Source organism: Hibiscus syriacus, unplaced genomic scaffold (genome assembly GCF_006381635.1).
Source record: "Hibiscus syriacus cultivar Baekdansim isolate YM2019G1 unplaced genomic scaffold, ASM638163v2 tig00112852_pilon, whole genome shotgun sequence".
Classification (NCBI taxonomy): Eukaryota; Viridiplantae; Streptophyta; class Magnoliopsida; order Malvales; family Malvaceae; genus Hibiscus; species Hibiscus syriacus.
This window is the reverse complement of record NW_024063410.1, coordinates 155,733-179,259: the sequence shown is the minus strand read 5'-3', so window position 1 is coordinate 179,259 and position 23,527 is coordinate 155,733. Positions and strand designations below refer to the sequence as shown.

At 34.6% G+C, this 23,527-nt stretch overlaps 3 protein-coding genes and 1 pseudogene across 3 annotated transcripts; 2 read left to right on the top strand and 2 right to left on the bottom strand.

The window, feature by feature from the left end:
- Window positions 1-10,313: 10,313 nt before the first annotated feature.
- LOC120183870 (protein SHOOT GRAVITROPISM 6-like) lies at window positions 10,314-12,953 on the top strand. The gene is made up of 7 exons (XM_039188469.1): window positions 10,314-10,408; window positions 10,545-10,572; window positions 10,709-10,780; window positions 12,239-12,324; window positions 12,408-12,501; window positions 12,698-12,805; window positions 12,894-12,953. The coding sequence occupies exons 1-7, from the start codon at window positions 10,314-10,316 to the stop codon at window positions 12,951-12,953; spliced, it is 543 nt and encodes a 180-aa protein (XP_039044400.1).
- Window positions 12,954-13,608: 655 nt separating this feature from the next.
- On the top strand, window positions 13,609-16,427 carry LOC120183924 (ras-related protein RABC2a-like). Its single transcript, XM_039188511.1, has 6 exons — window positions 13,609-13,840; window positions 13,962-14,030; window positions 15,319-15,384; window positions 15,496-15,617; window positions 15,929-16,057; window positions 16,184-16,427. Exons 1-6 carry the CDS (start codon window positions 13,708-13,710, stop codon window positions 16,289-16,291), a joined length of 627 nt encoding a protein of 208 aa, XP_039044442.1. The 5' UTR covers window positions 13,609-13,707; the 3' UTR covers window positions 16,292-16,427.
- A 1,590-nt stretch (window positions 16,428-18,017) lies between these two features.
- Window positions 18,018-19,387, bottom strand: LOC120183917. Its single transcript, XM_039188506.1, has 3 exons — window positions 19,201-19,387; window positions 18,628-18,951; window positions 18,018-18,541 (listed from the first exon to the last, which is right to left on the bottom strand). The coding sequence occupies exons 2-3, from the start codon at window positions 18,934-18,936 to the stop codon at window positions 18,146-18,148; spliced, it is 705 nt and encodes a 234-aa protein (XP_039044437.1). The 5' UTR covers window positions 18,937-18,951; window positions 19,201-19,387; the 3' UTR covers window positions 18,018-18,145.
- Window positions 19,388-20,843: 1,456 nt separating this feature from the next.
- On the bottom strand, window positions 20,844-22,688 carry LOC120183919 (annotated as a pseudogene).
- Window positions 22,689-23,527: the final 839 nt, after the last annotated feature.

Genomic DNA, 23,527 nt, shown 5'->3' with positions numbered 1-23,527 from the left:
GTGAAATCAAGGCACTTGGATCAAAAAGGATATAAATTCTGGAAAACAATGGTGAGGACTGAGGAAGCAAAAATGTACTTGAGAAGGCTTTGTACATCAACAAGAGGTAGAGTTGAAATCAAATAGTTGTCCAACTTTGACATTATCCTATTCAACCTATATATTCAGAAAACATTTTCTTGTATAAGAAAATGATAGGGGAGACTTTTCAATGAAGTCTGGATTGTACGGATGATACTCTCAGCAGGGTCATAATTATGGACCCTCACCATTGACATTTATATCCATTTTACATGAGGATAAATGTTGTGAAAATGAAACCAATGACCATTGGCAACAGACTGTTCAAAACAGAAATGAGATGAACCTCAATAGTCAATCATCTGTTGGCTGTTTCACATGGCAGATGTGTTTAGTTGGACTTTGTCAAAGTAAAAGTTGGATTCTACGGAGGATAATCTCAGCAGGGTCACAATTATGGAGCCCCAGATTTGACAATTATTGTTTAAAGTTCAAACTATGAGCATCAAATCGAAGTTAAGAGTTACCCAGTAATTCCTTTATGGAAAAATGTAAACTTTGATTTCCAAAATCATTCGAGTAACTTCAGCTACAGAACTAACTTCAGCTAGAGGAAATGATATATAATTTTACAAGCCTAGGGAACTAACTTCAGCTCAAGCCATGATCAACCAATAACTACAGCTGAAAAAAACATTATTAAACCTACGAAATAGTAGAAATTCAGATTGAATCCGCACTTAAATCTCGAAGATACTTCAGAACAACTCACTGTAGAAATCAGAAATGAAAGATGCCTAGAATCTACCCTGGTTTCCCCAATAATGCAATGATTGCTAATTTCATGACAGTAAAAGCAAATCTAATTAGCTTTACCTTGATATTAGAATAATGATTCGATTCGTGCTTCTTCCCAGAAATTGTCGAGTATCATAGATTTAAAAACAATAATATATTGCCATACCTCATGGATTTCCGCTCTCGCTGCCATTATCATCTTCTACTTTGCTCTCATAGAAACTGATGCACCCGCCGCCACTATCATCATTGGGCTTTACCTTTTTTGTGACGGGTGTTGAGCCACTTGGAGCCGGACTTACGGAGTTACGGTTGCGTTGGGGCCGTTGAATTCACATTTGGGACAGGCTTAATGCATCATTTAGTACCTGATTTTGACACTTTTTCTAATGCGGTACTTGTGTTTTTCTTTCCAATTTAGTACATGAATTTGACAGTTTTTTTCATAATGCTGTACCTGTATTTTTTTATTCAATTTGGTACCTAAATTTGATAGATGTTACATATTTGATACCTGAATTTGGTTAAAATAATTAAATTCATGTACCAAATGTACATAACAACCAATTAGTCTAATTAGATGAAACACTACATTCTTTAAGAAAATCAAGGGTTTGAATCATGATGTTGTAAATTGAGTAAACTGGATTAGAAAGATTGTCCTCATAATAAACCCTTATAGTACTTAATTTAAATTAACCGTTCAATAAATCGAATACCAATAATTAAATTTGCAGAAAATATAACATAATTACATTCAATAAAATATAGGATAATGGTAAAAAGGACATCTATGTTTAGTCATTTTTGTTAGTTTTACCCTAAAATTTAATTTGATAATTTAAACCTTAAAGTTTTATCCCCCCCCCCAAAAATAAACTCTCAATTGATAGTCAATCAATGGTCATTTCTTTCTTGAGATGACGCATCACAACTTTAAGGATGCAATTGAAAAGTAAGCAAATATTAAAGGCTTTTTGGCTATTATATCTTTTTTACTCTTGATGACAAATACTCTTTCAATTTTATTTAGGCCTATATAACAAATAAGTATCTAAAGTATATTATATTTTTCATTTAAGTATCTAACGTATTTTTATTCAAAATAAGTATCTAAAGTTATTTTTTGGTCAAAATAGATACCCAAAATATTTTTTTGTCAAAATATGTACCTAAAGTATTCAATTTTTCATCTAAGTACCTAAAATATTCTTTAATTAATGTCACGTGTCAACTTTTTTAGAACTTAGGTGAAAAAGATTTAATAGTTTAGGTATCTATTTTGACATAAAATACTTTAGGTACTTAAATAAAAAATAAGTATACTTTAGGTACTTTTTACTTATCTTATTAACAAATGGTTAATATTTGAGTGTGTTCTTAGCGAAATCCTATTGTGGAGTGATTAGTCTATCATTATTTTATTTTACTTGTAATTATCCTGATTGTAAGTTGTAACTCATCAAATATTTTGAATGGGACCATTTTCAACTAATAAAAATATGGGAAGTCTCACGTGTGGTAGCTTAATATACTGCTAAGGAAATGCGTTTTTGAAAATATTATTATTTTTTAACATTTCCAGTAAAAAAATTATCTAAAACATTATTATTTCTACCGAAAATATTATTATTGGGCACTTTACTAGGTTTGGTAATATATCCGGTAAAAACACCGGATATATTATCAAACCCAGTAAAGCGCCCAATAATAACATTTCCAGTAGAAATAATAATGTTTTAGGTAATTTTTTACAGGAAATGTTAAAAATAATAACATTTTCGATAATGTCTTTCCTTTATCGTATATTAAGGCTGTCGTACGGTAGAACTTCCTTAAAAATAATGTCTTTCTTAAAATAAGGAAAAGAAAAATGTGGAATAAGGTCATTTTAAGAATTTAAAGTTAATTTTGTACATTTGAACCAATTTGTCATTAACTATCTTTGCGTGATGTGCCAATTTTTATGTATTGTATCAATGAACTTTGTTGGTTGGAATTATGTTTGGATTTGATTAGGGGTGTATTTGGTTTGGTTTAATTTTTTACTAAAATATGAATTGAATAGTCCTTTATCGGTTTTTGAAAATGTGAATTGAGACAAAAATCGAATGGTATAAAAGTCACAGTTTTCGATTTGGTTCGGTCTGATTCAATGATTTTTTACTGCTTATTATTTTTCAAACTCAACAAAAAAAAACAAATTTAAAGCTTAAATCAAGTGCAAATATATAAATTTATAATAAATTCAAAATGAATGTGTTTTGGATATTTATTTTCTTTTATCTTTTTAGTTCTGTTTAATTCGGTTCAAATAATTTTTATATGGAAAAATCGAAATCGAACCAGTTGAATATTTAATTTTTTAAAACTGAATCGCAAATTGATAAACTCGAACCTATGCGAATCGAATAGTCCAATTCAGATATATTTTTCTGTTTTTTGGGTTTCGTTTCTCTGTTTGGTGATTAAAAATGCAAAAAGAAGCAAGCAGTTGAAGCAAAATAAACAAGGGTAAATTATACCGGAGGTCACTAAACTGTGTCCAAATAATTAGCTACTCATTAATCTTTCAAAAATTATATAATAGTCATTATATTTATTGAGCAATTAGAAAAATCATTTAATTTTATCAAATCATTACAAAGTAGCATTATAAGGCATACGTCCACCTGTAGGAATTTAGGGCTCATTAGGTCCCCTGCTGTTCATAATCATATATCGTCGTATGACTGTTTGCAGCTTTGGATTGGTTCTGTGGATTTAAATTCTTGTAGTACGATGAGAAAAAGTAACCAAACAAGGTCTTTTGCATTCCACCTAATAAAGTACTTGTGTTCGATGCATATAAAATGTTCATAAAGAGGTATGATCATCCAAAGACATGGAATAACTTCGAAACAAATGAGCATGCATGTATTCGGACAAACCAGTATTTCACACTTACCCTCGACTTTGGGTAACATGGGCATTTTTATTGTTTTTCGTACTGCTTGCATCAATGGTTCTCCTTCAGTAAGCTTCTAAATGACAGTGTTCTCGGTAACTGTAGCTTGAGTCCTCCAAAAGTCTCAAGCTCTAACCATCAACGGTGTCTCCTCAGTCCTTGGAGAACAAAATATTAGTTTGTATTGACTTTTTTTGGTGGCTTATCAATCCAAGGCAATTAGTTGCTTATTGATCATGATTTTTTTTCTTGTTTTTCTTATTTTTATATAGGAACTCGATGCAGATTGGCTAAGAGCAGCTGCAGGTCTACTTGTTTCTATAGGCTCACATCTGCCTGACCTTGTAAGTTTATTGCTTGCAGTTTGCTTCGTAGCTTTTCATTTTTTTCTCTATCTATTTGTAAGTTTGTCAGAAGAAAAGTATTTCCTTATTATCTCTTTTTCTTTTTCTTTTTTCCTTATCAAGTTCGTTGATTAAACTATCTATAGTTAGTCATTGATTATGGCTTAACCTGGTCTGGCAGATGATGGAAGAAATATTTCTTCATTTGTCAGGACCAAGCTCAGGTTTTCCAGTTATGGTTCAAATACTTGCTGACTTCGCTTCTGCTGATGGTTAATCACTTTCCTGTGATTCTCTTTGCTTTTTGAACTTCAATTATCTATTTTGTTGCTGCAATTTCTTTGTTTAACGAAAGTTTTTGTACTTTCATTTCATTCTATACAATCAAGCTTTTCGGTTCACTCCACGTTTGAAAGGTGTACTTTCACGGGTTCTACCTATCATTGGAAATGGAAGAGATTCCCATCGGCCAATATTTGCAAATGGTATGTATGTTCCCTCACTATCTTTCGAATAGTTAAGTAGTTTAATAAGACTAGGAGCAAGGGGTGGCCTTGTTGATCTCTTGAAATCCTATAATGTGTTTATGTTTCAATCTTTTCTTGTATGTTAAATTTCTTTTTCTTTTTCTTTTTAAAGTTAATATTGTTAGAGTTCATGTTAGAATATATTTTGTCTTTCATTATCAATTGAAGTTTCCCCCTATGTTGCTTGACTTCAAAACCTTCTTCAACATTTGAAATTATTAATAGTTTATCTTCACCGGAATCTCTGCTCCAATATGGGAGTGTAGCTGGTGAAATATATACATACATATATTGAGTTTTGACCTATTTTTTCATTTAACAAGGTTTATTCATTTATGTTACTTTCTTTATGTCGATTTTCCTCTTTCTATGTTTCCCCACGTACAAAAACTGTGTTTGTTATTCCTTTTTTTTCTTCTTTGGATGATTTTGTTTAGGTAGATGTGACACATGCCTTATGCATTTCTTCTTCTGATGTGCTGGAAGCGTAGATGGGCTCACAATAATTTATAACTCTCAGAAATTTTTATTGATACGAAACAAAATATTTTACAACGACACTCTCAATATTACAATACTGCAATACTAGCTGCGGCTAGTTTACAAACACAACCTCACTATTTTATGCTTTGCTAAGCTCTCTCAATTTTCTCTAATTTTTTCTCCCACTCGTACTTTGCTTTTCTCACTCACACACACACCCTTTGCTACAAATTACACGTATATATAGGAAAACTAAACCGACTTAACTTACTCTGGATGCTTCTCAATTTCTCGTTGCCGCCTCATGTTTGTTTCTAAAATATTCTAGCCGCGTGATTGAATTTGCTTGTGCTTATCTTCAATTTGTTTTTTTGTAGCTGTTGTCATTTGTTTTATTGCTGCCACACTTGTGATTTATGGGACCACCTTAAATCTTGCCGACATATTTTTTTATTGTTAAGTTTGGATGCACATGTGATTGTTCAAGAGTTTGACTTCCAGCACTCCCCCTCAAACTCGACTTTCCATTCCGAGCTTCTCTTTGAGTCGGTTGAATATATCTGCTCTCAATGGCTTTGTGAAAATATCTGCTAGTTGATCTTCAGTTCTGCAGTAAATTAGCTCCACATTTTTGTTCTTCACTTGCTCTCGTATAAAGTGATACTTTGTATCAATATGCTTGCTTCGGCTATGAGAGACTGGATTCTTGACAAGGGAAATTGTAGACTTGTTGTCGACATAGATTGTAGTTGGTTCTTCTTGCGCCAAATTTAGCTCGTTCAAAATATTCCTTAACCACATTGCTTGGCAAGTGCACGCTGCTGCGGCTATGTATTCTGCTTCACATGTTGAAAGAGCTACCGTTTGTTGCTTCTTTGATGACCATGAAAATACTGCAGAGCCGATATGAAAGAGATATCCAGTTGTGCTTTTCCGATCGTCTAAGTCTCCCCCATAATCACTATCAGAATAACCAACCAGCTTCGAATTTTCTGAATGCGTGTAGAATAAACCATAACCTGTTGTACCTTTGACATATCTGAGGATTCTTTTTGCTGCACTCCAATGATCTTGTTTCGGATGCTCCATGAATCTGCTTACCAATCCCACAGCGTATATTATGTATGGTCGTGTGATAGTCAGATACCTTAGACTTCCAACTATGCTTTTGAACAACGTCGGATTCACTTGCTCTCTTGTTGAATTCACACTTAATTTGACTCCTGGTTCTGCTGGAGTGGCTACCGGCTTGCAATCTTCCATTCTGAATTTTCTTAAAATTTCTTCTGCATACTTCTTTTGCGATATAAATATTCATTCTTGCATTTGCTTCACTTCAACTCCAAGGAAGTATGACATTTCTCCAATATCTGTCATTTCAAATTCTTTAGTCATAGCTTTCTTAAAATCATTGAACATACCTGGATTATTTCCTGTGAAAATCATGTCGTCCACATATAAGCACACGATCATGATATCACCGTCTTCATTTTTCTTTGTGTATAAGGCATGCTCGTATGGACTCTTCGTGAACCCATTTCTCTGGAAATATTCATCAATCCTCGTGTTCCATGCTCTCGGGGCTTGCTTCAAACCATATAGAGCTTTCTTCAATCGGTAAACTTTGTCTTAATGTCCCTTTTTAATGTATCCAGGTGGTTGCTCAATATAAACTTCTTCTTCTAGGTAGCCATTTAGAAATGCTGACTTCACATCCATTTGATAAATTTTCCATCCTTTTTGTGCTGCGACTGCTGTGAGAAGTCTGATGGTCTCGATCCTTGCTACTGGAGCAAATACTTCATCATATTCTATTCCTTGTCTTTGTTTATAGCCTTTGACAACTAGCCTCGCTTTGTACTTCTCAAGATTTCCTTCTTTATTGATCTTTGTCTTGTAAACCCATTTTACTCCAATTGGGTTATGGCCTTCTGGTTGTCTTGTTAGCTCCCATGTATCATTTCTTTCTATTGATGCAATTTCTTCATCCATTGCATTCCTCCATTTGTCATCTTCAACCGCTTCTTCGTATGTTATTGGATCACTGTTCACAAGCAAGCAGAAAAGTGAAACATTATTTAGTTCATAATCGTTGTACCTTTCTGGCATTCTTCTCTCTCTTGTGGATCTTCGAAGTTCTGTGGGAGGTGCTTCACGATCTTCTATTATGTTGCTGGCATCGTTGCTGCTGCTTGACGACGATGGTAGATTTTGTCGAGGATCTTGATCATCATCTTGTTCATCTTGATTGATAAGATCACCATCTTTATCTTCAAAAAATAGTCCTTCAACTTTCTTTTCCTCTTCGCTCCATCTCCAATAGTCTGCTTCATCGAACTCGACATCTCTTGAAATTATTATCTTCTTTGTAAGAGGATTATATAATCTGTAAGCTTTGCTTCTTTCATCATAGCCAATGAAAATACATTTTTCTCCTCTATCATCAAGCTTCTTTCTGGTATGTTCGGGAACATGGGCATATGCGATGCATCCAAAAATCTTGAAGTGTCCAACTCCTGGTTTCTGTCCACTCCATGCTTCGTTTGGCGTCATATACTTCACGCTTTTTTGTTGGACATCGGTTCAATAAGTAAACTGCACATCGAACTGCTTCAGCCCAGAAATTTCTCGGTAGTTGCTTGCCTTTTATCATGCTTCTCTCCATATCCAGGATTGTGCGGTTCTTCCTTTCTGCAACTCCATTTTTGTTGTGGCGTGTATCTGGCTGTCAGCTGATGGATGATACCATGCTCTTTGCAGAATTCTTCAAATAACTTTGATGTATATTCGCCTCCTCTATCTGATCTGAGTATCTTCAAATATTGACCGCTTTGTTTTTCCGCCATTGCTTTAAATTCTTTCAATTTTTCCAGCGCTTCTGACTTTTCTTTCAAGATATAAATCCAACATTTTCTACTAAAATCATCAATGAAAGTTAGGTAGTACCTGTTACCGCCAAGTGATGGTATGTCAAAAGGACCGGCTATATCTGTGTGTACTATCTCCAGCAGTCTTTGGGCACGCCAGGATCTACCAACTTCAAAGCTTTGTCTATGTTGCTTCCCTTTGATGCAAGCCTCACATAATTGATTTGGAGGGTTGATCTCTGGTAGTCCTTTCACCATGCTTGTTTTTGACAACAGCTTCAATCCAGAAAATCCAAGATGTCCATATCTTAGATGCCATAGCCATGAATCATCTTTGATCGCGGTCTTCATGCACATTACTTCTCCTGACTCGATATCAATTGTAAAGAGACGATTTCGAGTCATATCAGCTTGGGCTATCAATTCTCCTTCTTTATTTTTGATGGCGAGCGAGCGATTCTTCATCTGCACTTCATATCCTTTTTCCAGGAGTTGACCAAGACTGATGATATTGCTTTTCAAAGCAGGTACATAATAAACATCTGAAATATATTTCTTTTCTCCATTTTTCTGAGTAATCATGACTTTGCCTTTTCCTTTTATTTCTGCGTACGAGTCATCTCCGAACGTTACTCGTCTATGGACTGTTTCATCTAATTTCACAAACAATTCCCTTTGACCACACATATGGTTACTGGCACAATTATCAAGATACCAAATATTTTTCTTGAATTCTTCATTTCCTTTATAAGTGAGGAATACGTGAGATTTTTCAATTTTTTCTTCTTCAGCTGCTGCTACATTATTTCTTTCTTCTTGTTTAGGAGCAGATCTACACTCATAACTATAATGACCATACTTATTGCAATTATAACATTGTACCTGGAATTTACTTCCTTGTTGATATCTGCCCCTACCTCGGTCTCTGAATCCTCGTCCACGACCTGATGTTGGATTGCTTTCACTCATTTGATCGGTGCTATATGATCGACCACCACGTCCACGAGTTCCTTGTCCTCCTTTATATCTTACACGATAACCACCATGATTTCCTTGTCCTTGTGTGTAGCTGCTGCTAGCTTCTCCTTCGTTGACATTCATCTTGCTTTGTAGAGCTTGCTCCAAATTTTCAGAATCTTCATTTTGTTTTATTTTCTGCTCATGGGCTTGAAGTGAACCCACAAGCTCATCGATCGATATCTGGGATAAATCTTTTGATTCTTCGATTACCACCACCACGTAATCAAATTTTCGTGTTAATGACCGCAAAATTTTTTCCATCACTCTAACATCGTCGAGTGATTCGCCATTTCTTTTCATTTCATTTACGACCGTTTTCACACGGCTAATATAATCATCGATATTTTCTGTATTTTTTCATTTTTAGCATCTCAAACTTAGCTCTGAGAGTTTGTAAGCGTACCTTCTTTGCTTTTTCGGCACCTTGTAGAGATTTTTGCAAAATCTCCCATGCTTGTTTTGCGGTCTTTGCATCAGAAATTTTTTCAAAGGTAGATTCGTCTACTCCTTGAAAAATAAAGAACAACGCTCTTTTATCTTTTCTCCGGGATTCCTTCAATACCTTCTTTTCTTCATTGGCCAGGACTGCTTCTGCTGCTGCATTTTCAGGCTCGGTGTAACCATCCTCGATGATATCCCAACAATCTTGGGAGCCTAGTAACGCCTTCATTTGAATGCTCCAATTGCCATAATTTGTCTTTGTCAATCTCGGGATTTGTGGTTGAATCATGTTGGTCATCTTCTCCACCACGTTGAACTCGAACCAAGCTCTGAGGCCACTTGCTGGAAGCGTAGATGGGCTCACAATAATTTATAACTCTCAGAAATTTTTATTGATACGAAACAAAATATTTTACAACGACACTCTCAATATTACAATACTGCAATACTAGCTGCGGCTAGTTTACAAACACAACCTCACTATTTTATGCTTTGCTAAGCTCTCTCAATTTTCTCTAATTTTTTCTCCCACTCGTACTTTGCTTTTCTCACTCACACACACCCTTTGCTACAAATTACACGTATATATAGGAAAACTAAACCGACTTAACTTACTCTGGATGCTTCTCAATTTCTCGTTGCCGCCTCATGTTTGTTTCTAAAAATATTCTAGCCGCGTGATTGAATTTGCTTGTGCTTATCTTCAATTTGTTTTTTTGTAGCTGTTGCCATTTGTTTTATTGCTGCCACACTTGTGATTTATGGGACCACCTTAAATCTTGCCGACATATTTTTTTATTGTTAAGTTTGGATGCACATGTGATTGTTCAAGAGTTTGACTTCCAGCATGATGGCTATCTAACCCATGCTAATACAATCTTTCTGCTATGTTAGCTTTCAAGCAGTATGGGAATATAACATTGATTTCCCTTCAGACTCTCCCATTGATGGTGATGTCATGTGAGATTTTGTACACATTTTACTTGTTTCATTTTTCTGATTCCTTGTATCATATTTCAGATATGTAATGCCTAAAGATGAGTTTTGTTTCCATTACAGGTCATTTTTAAATTCTGCTTTTTGAACTTTTGTTCAGAGTTTGGGCTGCTTCACGAGATCTTAAGGTCTGCTAAGTCAAGGTCATTTTTACTGCCAAGTATCTTCATTTCTTCTCATATAGTATGATATAGTAGTCTCCATGGTCTATTACCTCAATTATGTGATAAATGATTTATTTTCTGTTTATGGTTTCTTCTCTAGGCTCTTGCTTTGAATGCCTGTACTTCCTTAGTTTCTGTGGAGCCAAAGTTGACAATTGAAACAAGAAATCATGTTATGAAGTTACATGCTTTCAGTTTATTTTCGTAAACATATTAACTATGTAAATTGTTCTGTAGTTACTTCGAGCCATGAACATTTCTGAAAATATTTACAGGAAACCTTGGGGCTCTTCACTTTGCCAAATGATCCCATTGATGTTATCAATACCCTTATTGATAACCTTATCACTCTCCTATGTGCTATTCTTCTCACAAGGTATTTGTGGAACTATATTTTGATTATTTCTCGCAAGTATGCTTGCACGTTTCTTTGATTCATGAAGTCATTTGACTGCCATCATTTAATCAAGTGATGTGGGTAAATGATGGCGATTTTGAGCGCCTAGGCTACTTCTAAAAATGACACTATTTAGAACACAGGAAATAAATACCATGAATTATATGCACACGTCTTGTGTTCTCTATGGATGTTTTCTTCTACGGTCTGATGATGGCCTGAAGCTCAGTAAAATCATTGTGGTTTAATTTTGTATATCCGAAAAGTCAATCTCACTTTTCTCGCACTAGAAAATTGTGGTACAATTATTGCAACAGGCTATTCCATGTCTGTCCGACTGTTCTTTCTTGAAGAAAGTATACCAGTTTTTCTATTGAAAATTTTAAATTTCCTTTATGCATCCATGGCCTCTTGATGTACAACAATCAAATTTGTTTTGCGACTTAAATCCTACGAGCTCATATATTGAAGTTTGAACATAAGTTTGTCTCCTGTTAGAGAGAATAATCTTTTCGAGTAATTTGTTTTATCCCTGCCCCGAATAATGACGTAGGTGGACTCTTCCCCCGTCCCTTTCTTCCAGGGCTAGACAGAGAATAAGCCACACATGGTCGAGACATGAAAGAAAAGTCTTTTATAAGTTTTGGGTCCTGTAACTGCTTAGCTACCTCACTAACTTGTTTAAGTACTGTAGAGCTTTGTGTTGTTCAGTTGGCATTTATTTGATCCTGCATCATTGTTTAGTTGTCTAGAAATTTCCCATATCTCTCGTCCGTTTACATTGAATCTTTCTTTGGAGATACTTTTTCAAACTTAATGCCATGGTCATAGAACCACATGATATCCTTCATAAAAGATGTCATCGGAGCTGTTCATCATGTTTGATAAAACAACCTACTTGATTCGTGGTACCTTTTTTTTCGCCCTTTAACATCTAATCAAGCTAATCGAACGTTAACCACTATGTTCAGATACATGCTACACTCCCACGCTTGATTATGCACCTTCACGATGTTGGTTTTTGGCAAAAGTCCCACATTGGTTGTGTATAGTTTTCAAGGTGAATCTGTTATTGGTGGAAATTAACCCGAATTCCACAACACACGATGATAACCTTACCTTATTTTTCATGCCCTTCTTTGCATGAAGCTTATTAACATGCTTCTTTCTAAATGATGCTTTTTCCTTTCTTGTTCTTTCCTGTTTCTTTTTGTTATTTTTTAAAATAAATAGAACGCCCTCAACCGGTTCGCCCCATTAATGGAGATAGAAGGGTTGCTGCCACTATTCAGTTCCCACAGCATTAACTCCGACGATCGGTACGCAATAATGGATGTTTAAATATATGAAATTATGGTTTTCTTTCTTATTTTGTTCTCACGAAACATACTTCTCCCTTCAGAAGTGATTACGAGGACTTCTTAAGAGATTTTACGAAGCAATTTCTGCAGCATCTTCTCTCCAGAGTCGATACTTACATGGTGTTAACCATTCAGGTTCGCGTTTTGCTAACAAGACTGCATTTTCATTCTAAACGGATTAGTAACCGGGTTCATTTTTCTCTATGGTTACAAGCCAATCGAGTCGTAATTTAATGCATAACGCCGGTCGAGGCTATTGTGCTAGATTTTAGCCTAACGTGGGACGGTCATGGAAGCCGGAAAAGTGCTCACATAGTCCCTAATGGTGCAGGCTTTTGATGCACCTTGGCCGACAATCCAAGCAAATGCTATTTATGTTTCCAGCAGCATACTCTCTGTTTCAGACGATCGGCACATTTTATATCTTTACCACTCACAGGTTACATCCCGAGATGTTCTTGCGATTCGAGTGTATTTGATCCCTTAGTTCCAAGAACTATTCTTGAAAAATGTTTACCAGGGTGTAGGTGTTCGGGATGTTGGTTAGCAAGATGAGTCGTTCAACGGATGCCGTCGTTAGCCATTAAAAACGGACACAAAATTGGAATATCAACATAAACATTATCTTTTGGTCTGAATTTTCTCTTCCCTAAATATCGAAAATCTTAAAGAGTATACATAGTACATTAAAAACGGACACAAAATTGGAATATCAACATAAACATTATCTTTTGGTCTGAATTTTCTCTTCCCTAACTATCGAAAATCTTAAAGAGTATACATAGTACATTAAAAACAGACACAAAATTTTATGTTACGAGGTAAATTTTTAAAATTTTATAAAATTTTAGGAGATGATAAATTTAAATTCAGATATAATATTTTTTTTATTAATATAAGGTAATTACAAGATAATATCCGTTCAAATATAATTCTTAACCATTTGACGTTAAACGTAACACTCGGACTTTCTAATGCTCAAATTCGAAATCTCAAATTCAGATATAAAATTTTATGTTACGAGGTAAATTTTTAAAATTGTAGGAGATGATAAATCTCAAATTCAAGTATAATTTAAAGTGTCAATTCGTGAATAAAACCATTACAAATTTTGAAAAGGAAAAGGAAAGAATAAAGTTGGGGTCAAGTGTTCCAACGTTTTCCCTTGGCTTCTCTCTCAAACAATACTTTGATTCTCTTTCTTTCCCTTCATATTATGGGGTTACATTTAAATTCCTTTTATCATTGTACTTCGGAGAAAACCAAGTCATTCATTTCATACCCCCAAAGACTCTTTTTCTAAACAAAAATTGGAGATTGTTCTTCATTGATACAATCGAAATGGGATCATCAACGGGTGAAAGCTATGATCTTTCGTTCAAGATCTTGTTGACCGGAGACGCGGGTGTGGGCAAAAGTAGTTTGCTCGTCCGCTTCGTTTCAGCTGCTTGGGAGGATACAGCTCCCACCATTGGTTCGATTTTCTCTACCCTTTTTTTTTCTTCTTTTGTTAAGTTCTGGTATTTTGATTTCATTTTAGCTGTGAAATTTTTCATTTGGGTTTTCGTTTTTCTGTTTTGATCCTTTGTTTATAGGTGTGGATTTTATGATCAAGTTGTTAACGGTTGGTGGCAAGAGGTTAAAGCTTACTATTTGGGATACTGGTGTGTATAACCTTGTTCTTTGTTATTGCTCGTTCGTGATTTTGATATTGATTCTTGGGTAAATTATGTTTTTTGTACCTAAAGTATTAGTTTAGATCCGTTTTAGTATCTAAACTTTCAGTTTTTTTTTAAATCGTGTCTAACATTTAGTTTTTATTTCATTTAGTATTCCGCCCACTGTTAAAAATTTTAGTTTTTGTTTTATTTTAGTGTCCCGTTCAAAATTTAAAGTTAAGTTTTGGAAAAATTGATAGTTTAGGTACTAATACGGAACAAAACTGATAGTTTACGTACTAAACGCGTTAAGTTTAATGACGGGATACTAAATGAAACGAAAATTAAACGCTTATTAATTTTTGAAAAAAATGAAAGTTTAGATACTAAAACGGATCAAAACTGATAGTTTAGATATTAAACACATAGTTTACCCTTGATTCTTGGTCTTATAATTTGTTTAGTTTTTCTGAATTCTATTATACGAATAACGTTGAGTAAACGATTATATAAAGTAATAAAAATATATAATTTACGATGAAAAACACTAAAATGGAAAAACTAAGAGTAGGAAAAAGAATCGTAGGAGTACCTCAAATCGAAGAGCAGTTCTTTTCGAATCCAACCATAATAAAATTTGTATCATAAGCTTTAACAAATTCAATTGTCTATACTAACAATTACCTTCATTAGTTTGCATGGGAGAGAATACAGTTCATTCAATTGTCTATACTTATAATAACCTTCATTAGTTTGCATGGAAGAGAATATGGTTAGTGCTCATTAATTACTCGAGTTCGATTCGAATTGAGTTTATTTTTTATCAAGTAAACGAGCCAATTAAAGAAAGCTCGAGCTTCAAGTAGCTTGTGAGTCTCGTATATACTTTTGTTGTTAGAACAGAGATTTGAGTACGAAAATCTCTATTTAAACTCGAGCTCGAACAAAAATGGTAGTCTTTGGAGTTGAGCATGAGAATCTGTCTCATTTTTCTCTCGGTAAACAAGTCTAATAAAGTTCGTTTGAAATTCAAAAGTGGAAATCAATCGTGCTACAACATGAATTTCGATCTATTAAACTGTTTGCAATGCAAATTGTGTCAAAGTTTTCTCATATAAGTCATTCAACACACACACATATAATATATTCATATTCGTGTTATAATAATCAGTCGAAATGAGTTTCGGGTTTTGATTTTGTTGTTATCGACGCTAACTTGACCCAAATAACTCGATTTTTCTACTTCAATCTTCGATCGTATGATTGATATTTGGACCGAAAATGCTTATGGTAGCTGGACAGGAAAGGTTCCGAGCAATGAAAAGCTCATACTATAGAGGCGCCCAAGGGATCATATTTGGTGAGTTCATCATTCTAGTGGAAGTTTCAAATTCTTATGTTACTCCGACACGAATGTTGGTAACCGACGACTTACACCCGAGTCCGAGTAAATCTTGGCTTTTGGTTGCAGTTTATGATGTAACACGGCGAGAAACGTTAACGAATTTGTCCGATTTTTGGGCCAACGAAGTGGAGCTCTATGCTACCAATCAAGACTGTGTCAAGATACTCGTCGGAAACAAAGTCGATCTAGTAAGTCTAATCTTCTCTTTCCGATCCGATATATTAATCGATGCTTCTCGAACCCTGCACGCTATTTTAGATCCGAGTATGTGTCGGATATGAGTACATCAAAGAAAAATGAACAATCAGTGCAACATTATAGCGTTGTTGATTGTCATTCCAAAAGGATACTCTTTAACTTCTAAACAGGGGCGGAGCTAAGGGGCTGGGCCCCTAAAAATGATAATTCCCTTCAGACCCCTTAAGAAATCTTAAAATTATAATTAGTCCTATGAAAAAATTAATTTCATAAGCGAAATTAAGAAACTGTCGCGTGTCAGGATTCCGAAAGGGCCGTAAGTAGAGAAGAGGGGATGGAGCTTGCAAAGGAGCTTGGATGCTCGTTCATTGAATGCAGTGCCAAAACAAGAGTAAACGTGGATCAATGCTTTGAAGAGCTTGCACTCAAGGTATATCCCCATTTCTTTTGGTACAATTGCTCTTTAAGTCCCTCTTAATTCTAAATTGGCGGCTTAACAATTAGACTCGGACCAAGTCCAACTGAAGCTTCATCTTGGTTCCATCCATGTTAACAGATTATGGAAGTTCCAAGTCTTTCGGAAGAAGGGTCCACCGTCGGAAAAGGAAACATCCCAAAGCAAGAGTACAATGCGCCTCCTGCCGGAGGAGGCTGTTGTTCTTAAATTACAGCAATCCAGAGGCTTCAACATTAAAGAAGAATGACTCATAACATATATATACAGAAATGGCAGCCATGTTTATGGCTTTTCAAGCTACCTTTGACAGATTGTGAAGAGATCATGCATGTATTATATATATAAATTTCTATCTGGGTTAATTATATATTCACCATGACTCAATATTAACTTGTGTTAATCTCATTCACTGATTGATTAAGTATGCATGTGTGTATGTATATGTACTGGTACAAAAGAAGGTTGCAGCTAAACATATAGATGAAGAGAACACAAACGGTTCATATTTAAAGAAAAATGTTGTAGCTTGAGAGTTGAGTAGGCATAATAATAAAATTAACCCCAACATTTGTATAAATTGTCACTTTACACCTTATACTTTTTTAGAGTATTTTATCTACCAACATTTTATTTTGAAGCAACATAAAAATCGTTAGTTGACTAATGGTCAACGCTTTTTGTGATGTTACATGTCCACGTATGATGTCACATCATCAAAAAAATATTGTTAAACTATTTTGAAATATATTTTATAAGTGTATATGTTATTAATTATAATTATAGTTTGTTTTGAAAATAATTTTTTGCTAAAATGACATCACACATAGATTTGTCGCGTCCTTATGAAATATTGAGAGTTAGAGTTAGTCAGCTCTATCTCCCGATCTTGATTTCTGGCCAGTTTGTCGCCATTTTCATTTCAGGGAATTTACACGATGTTTTAGGCCTCTATTTCCCTTTGGATCCCAGCCCGTTTTCTTCTGGCCATTTACTTATAGGATATTTAGTAAACGAATGAATACAAACATAAAAAAATATATTCAGTTTATTTAATTCTCATCTTTCCTTTTACTTTTTATATTTTAAATATTGATGAATATATGGACTAAATTGAATAGATAGTAAAAATATATGGACTAGTGACATAATTTCACCCTTTATTCGATTTAGTTTCACTTATCTAAATTAATATTTTTTAAAATATAAATGAATATATTTACAAATGCTAAACGAATATGTGGACGAGCATATAAATAAACACAAATAGAGAACACAAAGGCACTCAACATTCAACACAAAAGGTTCTATAAGCAATGGCCTATCTTCAATCAAGGCTACACACAAAGCCTATGGACAACCTTGAAAAATGAAAGCCTAGTAGCATATATCATCTTAAAAGGTCCTTTTATTTCGATGGAAAATATTTGTGTTTATTTTATTTATTTTTAAATATAATTAGTAATATTTATATTTAATTATTTTACATATAGAAAATAATAAATGTGTATATTTATTATTTATTATTAAAATTTTATTTGTTTACAAATATATTCAATTAAATATTTTTTAATATTCATGAACATATTAATTTAATATTATTGAACATGTGAAATAAATATGTCCGTGAACACTAAATTAACACATTCACACACGTTAAGCGAGTGTACACATACAAAATTAAATTTTTTAATGAGCATGAACACGCTTAAAAAAACAGAGAGGAACAAAGGCTTATTCATTCAAAAAAATATTTAATTTTGAATTAAAATATTTAAAAAATATATATTCAATTAAAAAAATAAAACCTAATTTTGAATAAAAGGAATCATTGGATTATTTATAATAATAAATTTACATTACTTGAGTATATTCGTAAATTTGATATATATCTTTTGAATAAACTATTGTGGCTTGCATGGCAAGCAAGCTTTGTACTCGGAGACAAAAAGGCCATGGCAGATTCCTTGAAGTCTACTATTGCAGCATGCTAGATTCCGAAACGTAGTTCCGGCTATTAAGAAGGAAAGTAATACTACTTGCCCTTTTCCGGGATATGGATTCCTACCCGACGATCGACATGCGAACATTACTGCTGCTCTCCTCATCAAACCGGCAAAAGCAACATTCTATTTCACAAAGTTCAGCCACCAGCTGTTTGTACCATCTATAAGAACTCCCGCTGCTGCTGCTGTTGTTGTTTCTGCGGACTTGTTTGACGTCTTTATCGCCGGAACTAAGATGTGAGGACTTGCTGGCTTTCATCACTTTCCTTGTGATTTTCCTTTTGTCGTTGTTGCTCCTCTTCACCTTAAGTTGCTTCTTGTTTCTAATCATGTGCAATAACGATGTTGGTGGAGGATCATACACATCGGAAGCCCATGTCACACTCCGTTTCTTCCACGTTTTACCTCGTTTCTCTCGGCTGCCTTTAAGGGCAGACACTAGCTTCGAGGGAGTCTGTTTAAGGATCAACAAAACGGACCGAGTGACACTTAACAAACCAAAGGCAGTAGAAGAAAGTAATAGCAACGAAAACCACTTACAGGCGAAGGGACCGAGAAAGAGTAGGGTGTTGACTCCAAAGAACTGGCGGACAATATTCGCCGCAACACAGTTCCGACTTCATCATCTTCGGGAGGCATGACGGATGCAAAGGAAGGCAATGACACACACTTGCCTAGTCCCTTTTGAATAGATTTGCTTTCATGCCCGTGTTCAAGTAGCTCATCCTCATCACTTGAATCAACCGCATATGTTTCGTTTTCATTATCATCTTCACACACACAGGCACAAAATTCCGGCCGCTTTTCGACACTATGGTCACCGACCTCTCGAGATCCCAATACCTCCATCTCCGATACCAATAACTGCAATGACAACAAAAAGCGAATATTACAGGAAAACTCAATCCGTCATTACTATTTGAATGAAAAAAAACACACATTAAGTTCATAAGCTAATACAGAAATTAATTCTAGAGCAAACTGAAAATCTTCAAATAATTAGGAAAAATTAAAAATTGAAACATTCTAAACAAATAACCAAGAGAAAATCTGGACAAATGCAAACAGCTTATTCAGAAAAGAATTCTGCAACGATCGAAATTAAGGGCATACCTTGTTAAGACAGCTGCGATCAATTCAAGACCTTAACAACTCCGTAAATTAAAAAGCAACCCCCAGTTCAAGATCGAACCAAACCTCCTATTTTTTCCCCTCAAAGCGAACCGAATTCCTTTTAATTGTAATGCAAAACCCTTAGCTTTTTTATTTTAAGAAAAAAAATAAAAGAATCGATAAGGTGGGCAATGGAAAGGAAAAGTAAAATAAAAAAAGGGATAAAATCAGGAGGAAAAAAAAGTAAAAAGAAATAAAGGGATGATTGAAAAACTTCAACACAGGTTACCACGTCGATCATTCTTTTCAAGATGTTTCAACCGACGGGAGCAAGAGCCAGCATGAAAGGTAGCCAATAAAGGGATCAGAGGAAGACAAATCGATTCAAAGGGTATCGAAGGCATATTATCAAATCATGCACTTCGAAAACCCCTCAATTTTCTGAGGAAAAAAAACTGATTTTCTTTTCTTTTCTTTTGCTGTTTTCGGATCGATCCAGATTTGCGGGAAGAATGAAAGCCTTATAGGGCAATTGGCCAGGGAGATCCGCAGAGGAAATGAAGGGATTGACCGCTAAAAAATGTCTATGGATACTGGCGGGTATTCTATTTCTAATTTTAATCTTTCACGTGTAAATCTTAGACCCTGAATTTTTTGTCACGTTTATAAAAGGTCCATGTTCTATGTATTATTTTCGAATCTGATCCTTTTTTTTATAATTTTATTCTTTCTAGTCCATTTCTATTACGAAATATGTATTTTAAATTTTGAGGCTACATTATCAACTTTATTGTTATAATATTCAAGAGATCATAAATTCGAATGCGCTTAAACGTAATTATCTCAATATGTTTTTAGTAGAGAATGCAAAATGAAATTAAGAAAGATGAAATACTTATACCTTCTGCAAACCAGTAATAAAGAACATTCTCGGCAGCCAAATAGATTGAGCCACTGTGTGAAACTTCAAGGCGAGGAATGCATTAGGAACAACAGAGAGATGTCAGCGCTCGTGATCATCTTCGGAGTCACATATGGTTTAAATCCTCCGAGACTCAAGCAGATTAAGGGTCATTGAGTCGAAACCGATCCCAGTCTTCAAAGTCACAAACATATTTCGGTGCTTCCTCAATCCAGTACCTGGGAGACGGATGCCAACGATCAACTTTTGCCAGAAAAATGAGCTGCGACATTCGCACTTCGTAGAACAAACTGAATGGTAAGAACTTAATAACCATTCTTGCGCGACTTCTTCGATTAGTACACTGATACAAGATTGATCACCTTGCTTACTCGTAACATTTAATGAATTGAACCACAAGTGGGACATAATGTATTTGAAGCCAATCTTCTGTACTGAAGATTACTCAAAGTGGATAATATTTTGCTTTCAATGCCCGCACCAAAAGGCTTGTGGAATTCACCCATCCTTACTTGGTAAGCAGGGCCATTATATTTCGCAAAGCAGTTCCCAGAAATAGATAAACAGAACACAAACCCTAAATTATCTTATTCCAGCTCTTCGTTCTTCTTGAAAAACTCCAACACCAATACATACACGAGCATGAATATGAAGATATAATTTTCCAAAGATCTCCAAATACGTGAAAATCTTGGAGAAAAACTAATCATATTTGTGTTCGACACATAACCATGTTCGAAATTTATATTGAAACCCAAATAACATTGATGTAACTAACATATTTATGCATATTGATAGTCAACTCAAAACGAAAAAGAAAAAAAGAAACTACACTGCTCAAACAAAATTAGGTCTCTTCATACAAAAAAAAAACATGTTCTGTTTTATCTTAAATTTCATCCTTTGATCCAACATGGTAGATTGGTAGCAGCACGATATCAACCAGAAGATCTTTAACTGAACCAGCCATTGAGTATAGCCTTTCCCTTCCGAAACCATAAAAGCAAATGTAAACTTCCAATCTATGTCCTGTCAAGTTCAAATGGAAAAAGGAAAAAAATGAATGGATATAACATTCAATCATTGCAAGTTGCTAACACAACAATTCTCCAAGGACTATTATAGTAACCTAAGATGGTTTCGGGAAACAATGGTAAAATTCACACTCAAATGCGAGTATGCAAACTGTGAACTTAGAAAAAGACATTCATGGTTTAGATGGAACTAAAATCAAACAAATTGATGCCAAAACATCAAATAGGCCCTCTGTTTCTTAAGATCCAAAAACAACGGCTTCTTTTCTAGCATATCTTGTGTCCAGCAGAGGTTTTAAGTTCATTGAAGCTTAAAAATAAAACATCAGAAAAATATATATGCAGTCAACAGTTCATGCAAATTCATTTACCTGCATAACGATTCAATTGTTTTCTTTGATAAAATTTAATGATCCAATTGTTTTGTTATCAAGTTAGATGAATGTCAATAAACATTCTATGTCTGTGCTATAATTATAAGACACGAAACGAACGAAAAACATACAAGATACACCTTCATTCTGAATACTAGCACGAAAAAGGTTTGATAGCATTGGAAATGCAAAAGATTCATAACATGCCATAGTCGGCAGCAAGTTCACAGTCAGCACTGTCATAAGTACACGAATTCGCAAAACTAATACTCGGCCAAAAGCCATTTCTATCTGGCATCATTGCCATCACTATATCTTTAAGCACAATCAACACTATAGTCTATAACTAAAGGTGAGAAATGTGCTTAAGACCTACTTTTCATATGAACAAGGGAAAACCAGAAGCAGAGTAATCAAAGATTTCAAAACACTATAAACATCAAATTTTACCTAGGAGAGCCGGCATTGATATTCCTATGAAGAATCCGACCCCGTCCGGAATCATCACCTCCGTCAATCAACTCCCTCAATCCCAAATTCACAACTTTCTCCTCATCCTCCTTTTCTTCCTCCACCTCCTTTTCTTTCTCACCATTAACAATCGTCTTCCCTTGCAACCTCTCGAAGTAATTCCCATAAATGTATTCAGGACTATACCCATTCTCATCGTCAAACAACATTATATGGCCATGCCACTCCCAGACCCGATAATCCGATCCATTCTCTTCGTGGAAAGTGATGCAAATATGGTGGTCGTTGATGTTGACAGCTTGACTGGAGTTGGGTTTCAAAGAGTCGGTTTTCCCCGAAAGGATGATCCGAACGATATCTTTTTCAAGCTTGGATTCCTCTTTGGCGAGTTGGGTTTTGTCGGCATCGTCGGAATCGGAGTCCGATAAGTTGGCGGCGTCGAAAAGGAGGTCTTCGAGGGATTGGCCGAGGAAAGAATTGCTTATATTGGTAGGGGGGACGGATTTGGAGTCTTCCCATCAGAGTTTGAAGCAGCAGGCTGTCGAAGTTGTTGGTGTTGCCGAAGGAGCTCATCGTTATCGTTTTCTTCTTACGACTCCAACTGAGGGAAAAGGGGGGGTTCGATTAGGGTTTTAGAGGGTAGAGGGTTTAGGGCTTTTATGTGGGGGTTTGAGGATATGTTCGTAGATACGACGATTGGGGATTGAATTGGATGATAAAGTAAATACATTAAACTTCTATGTTAGATTATTTATTATCCAATTTGAATTATAATTGAAATTTCTGCTACTAACAAAGAAAATCTTAATTAAACTCATAATTTACTTTAGCATGTTAAAAATTAATTCAATTATAATTGAAACTAAATCAATATTTTTTTTTTCTTGCACCAAACCCAAATAATTTATTAGTGAAACTATCTCATTTAATCATCATATTCTTATTATCATATATTTATATATATAATTTAAAGTAAATAATAAAATTTTGTCCACCATAGTTATTAATTAATCTTCATTCATCACTAATAATCATTCTTTATTCATCTCTAATAGTCGTTCGTGATATTGTCAATATCAAGACATTCATATTTGACACCTCTTTTTTCCTTTTAAATTTTCACAAAATCTCAATCAAAATCAAGAAAAGTGGATCTAAAAATTTGACATTGTAATGTTTCAATCTCCACTGATTATCGTTCTATGAAACTAATTTTAATTACGTTATTCGCATTCCCAAAAGAATGTTTATGACTACTTGAATTTTCTACAAAATGCCCTAAACTCTTCAAAATCCCAAATATGATATTTTTTTCAAGTGTGTGATTTTTTAAAGATATTTTGAAAAAATTTAAACAGATAAAATAATACTCCTTTTGTCCTACAAAAATTATCCTTTATTAGAATCAAAAGTTCATTTTTTTTAAATTTTACCACAATTATTTTAAACATTTTAAAAAATTAAATTTTATAAAAATATATATTTTAAAACTACTTGATTTTTAATATATTTTCATATTTTTTAAT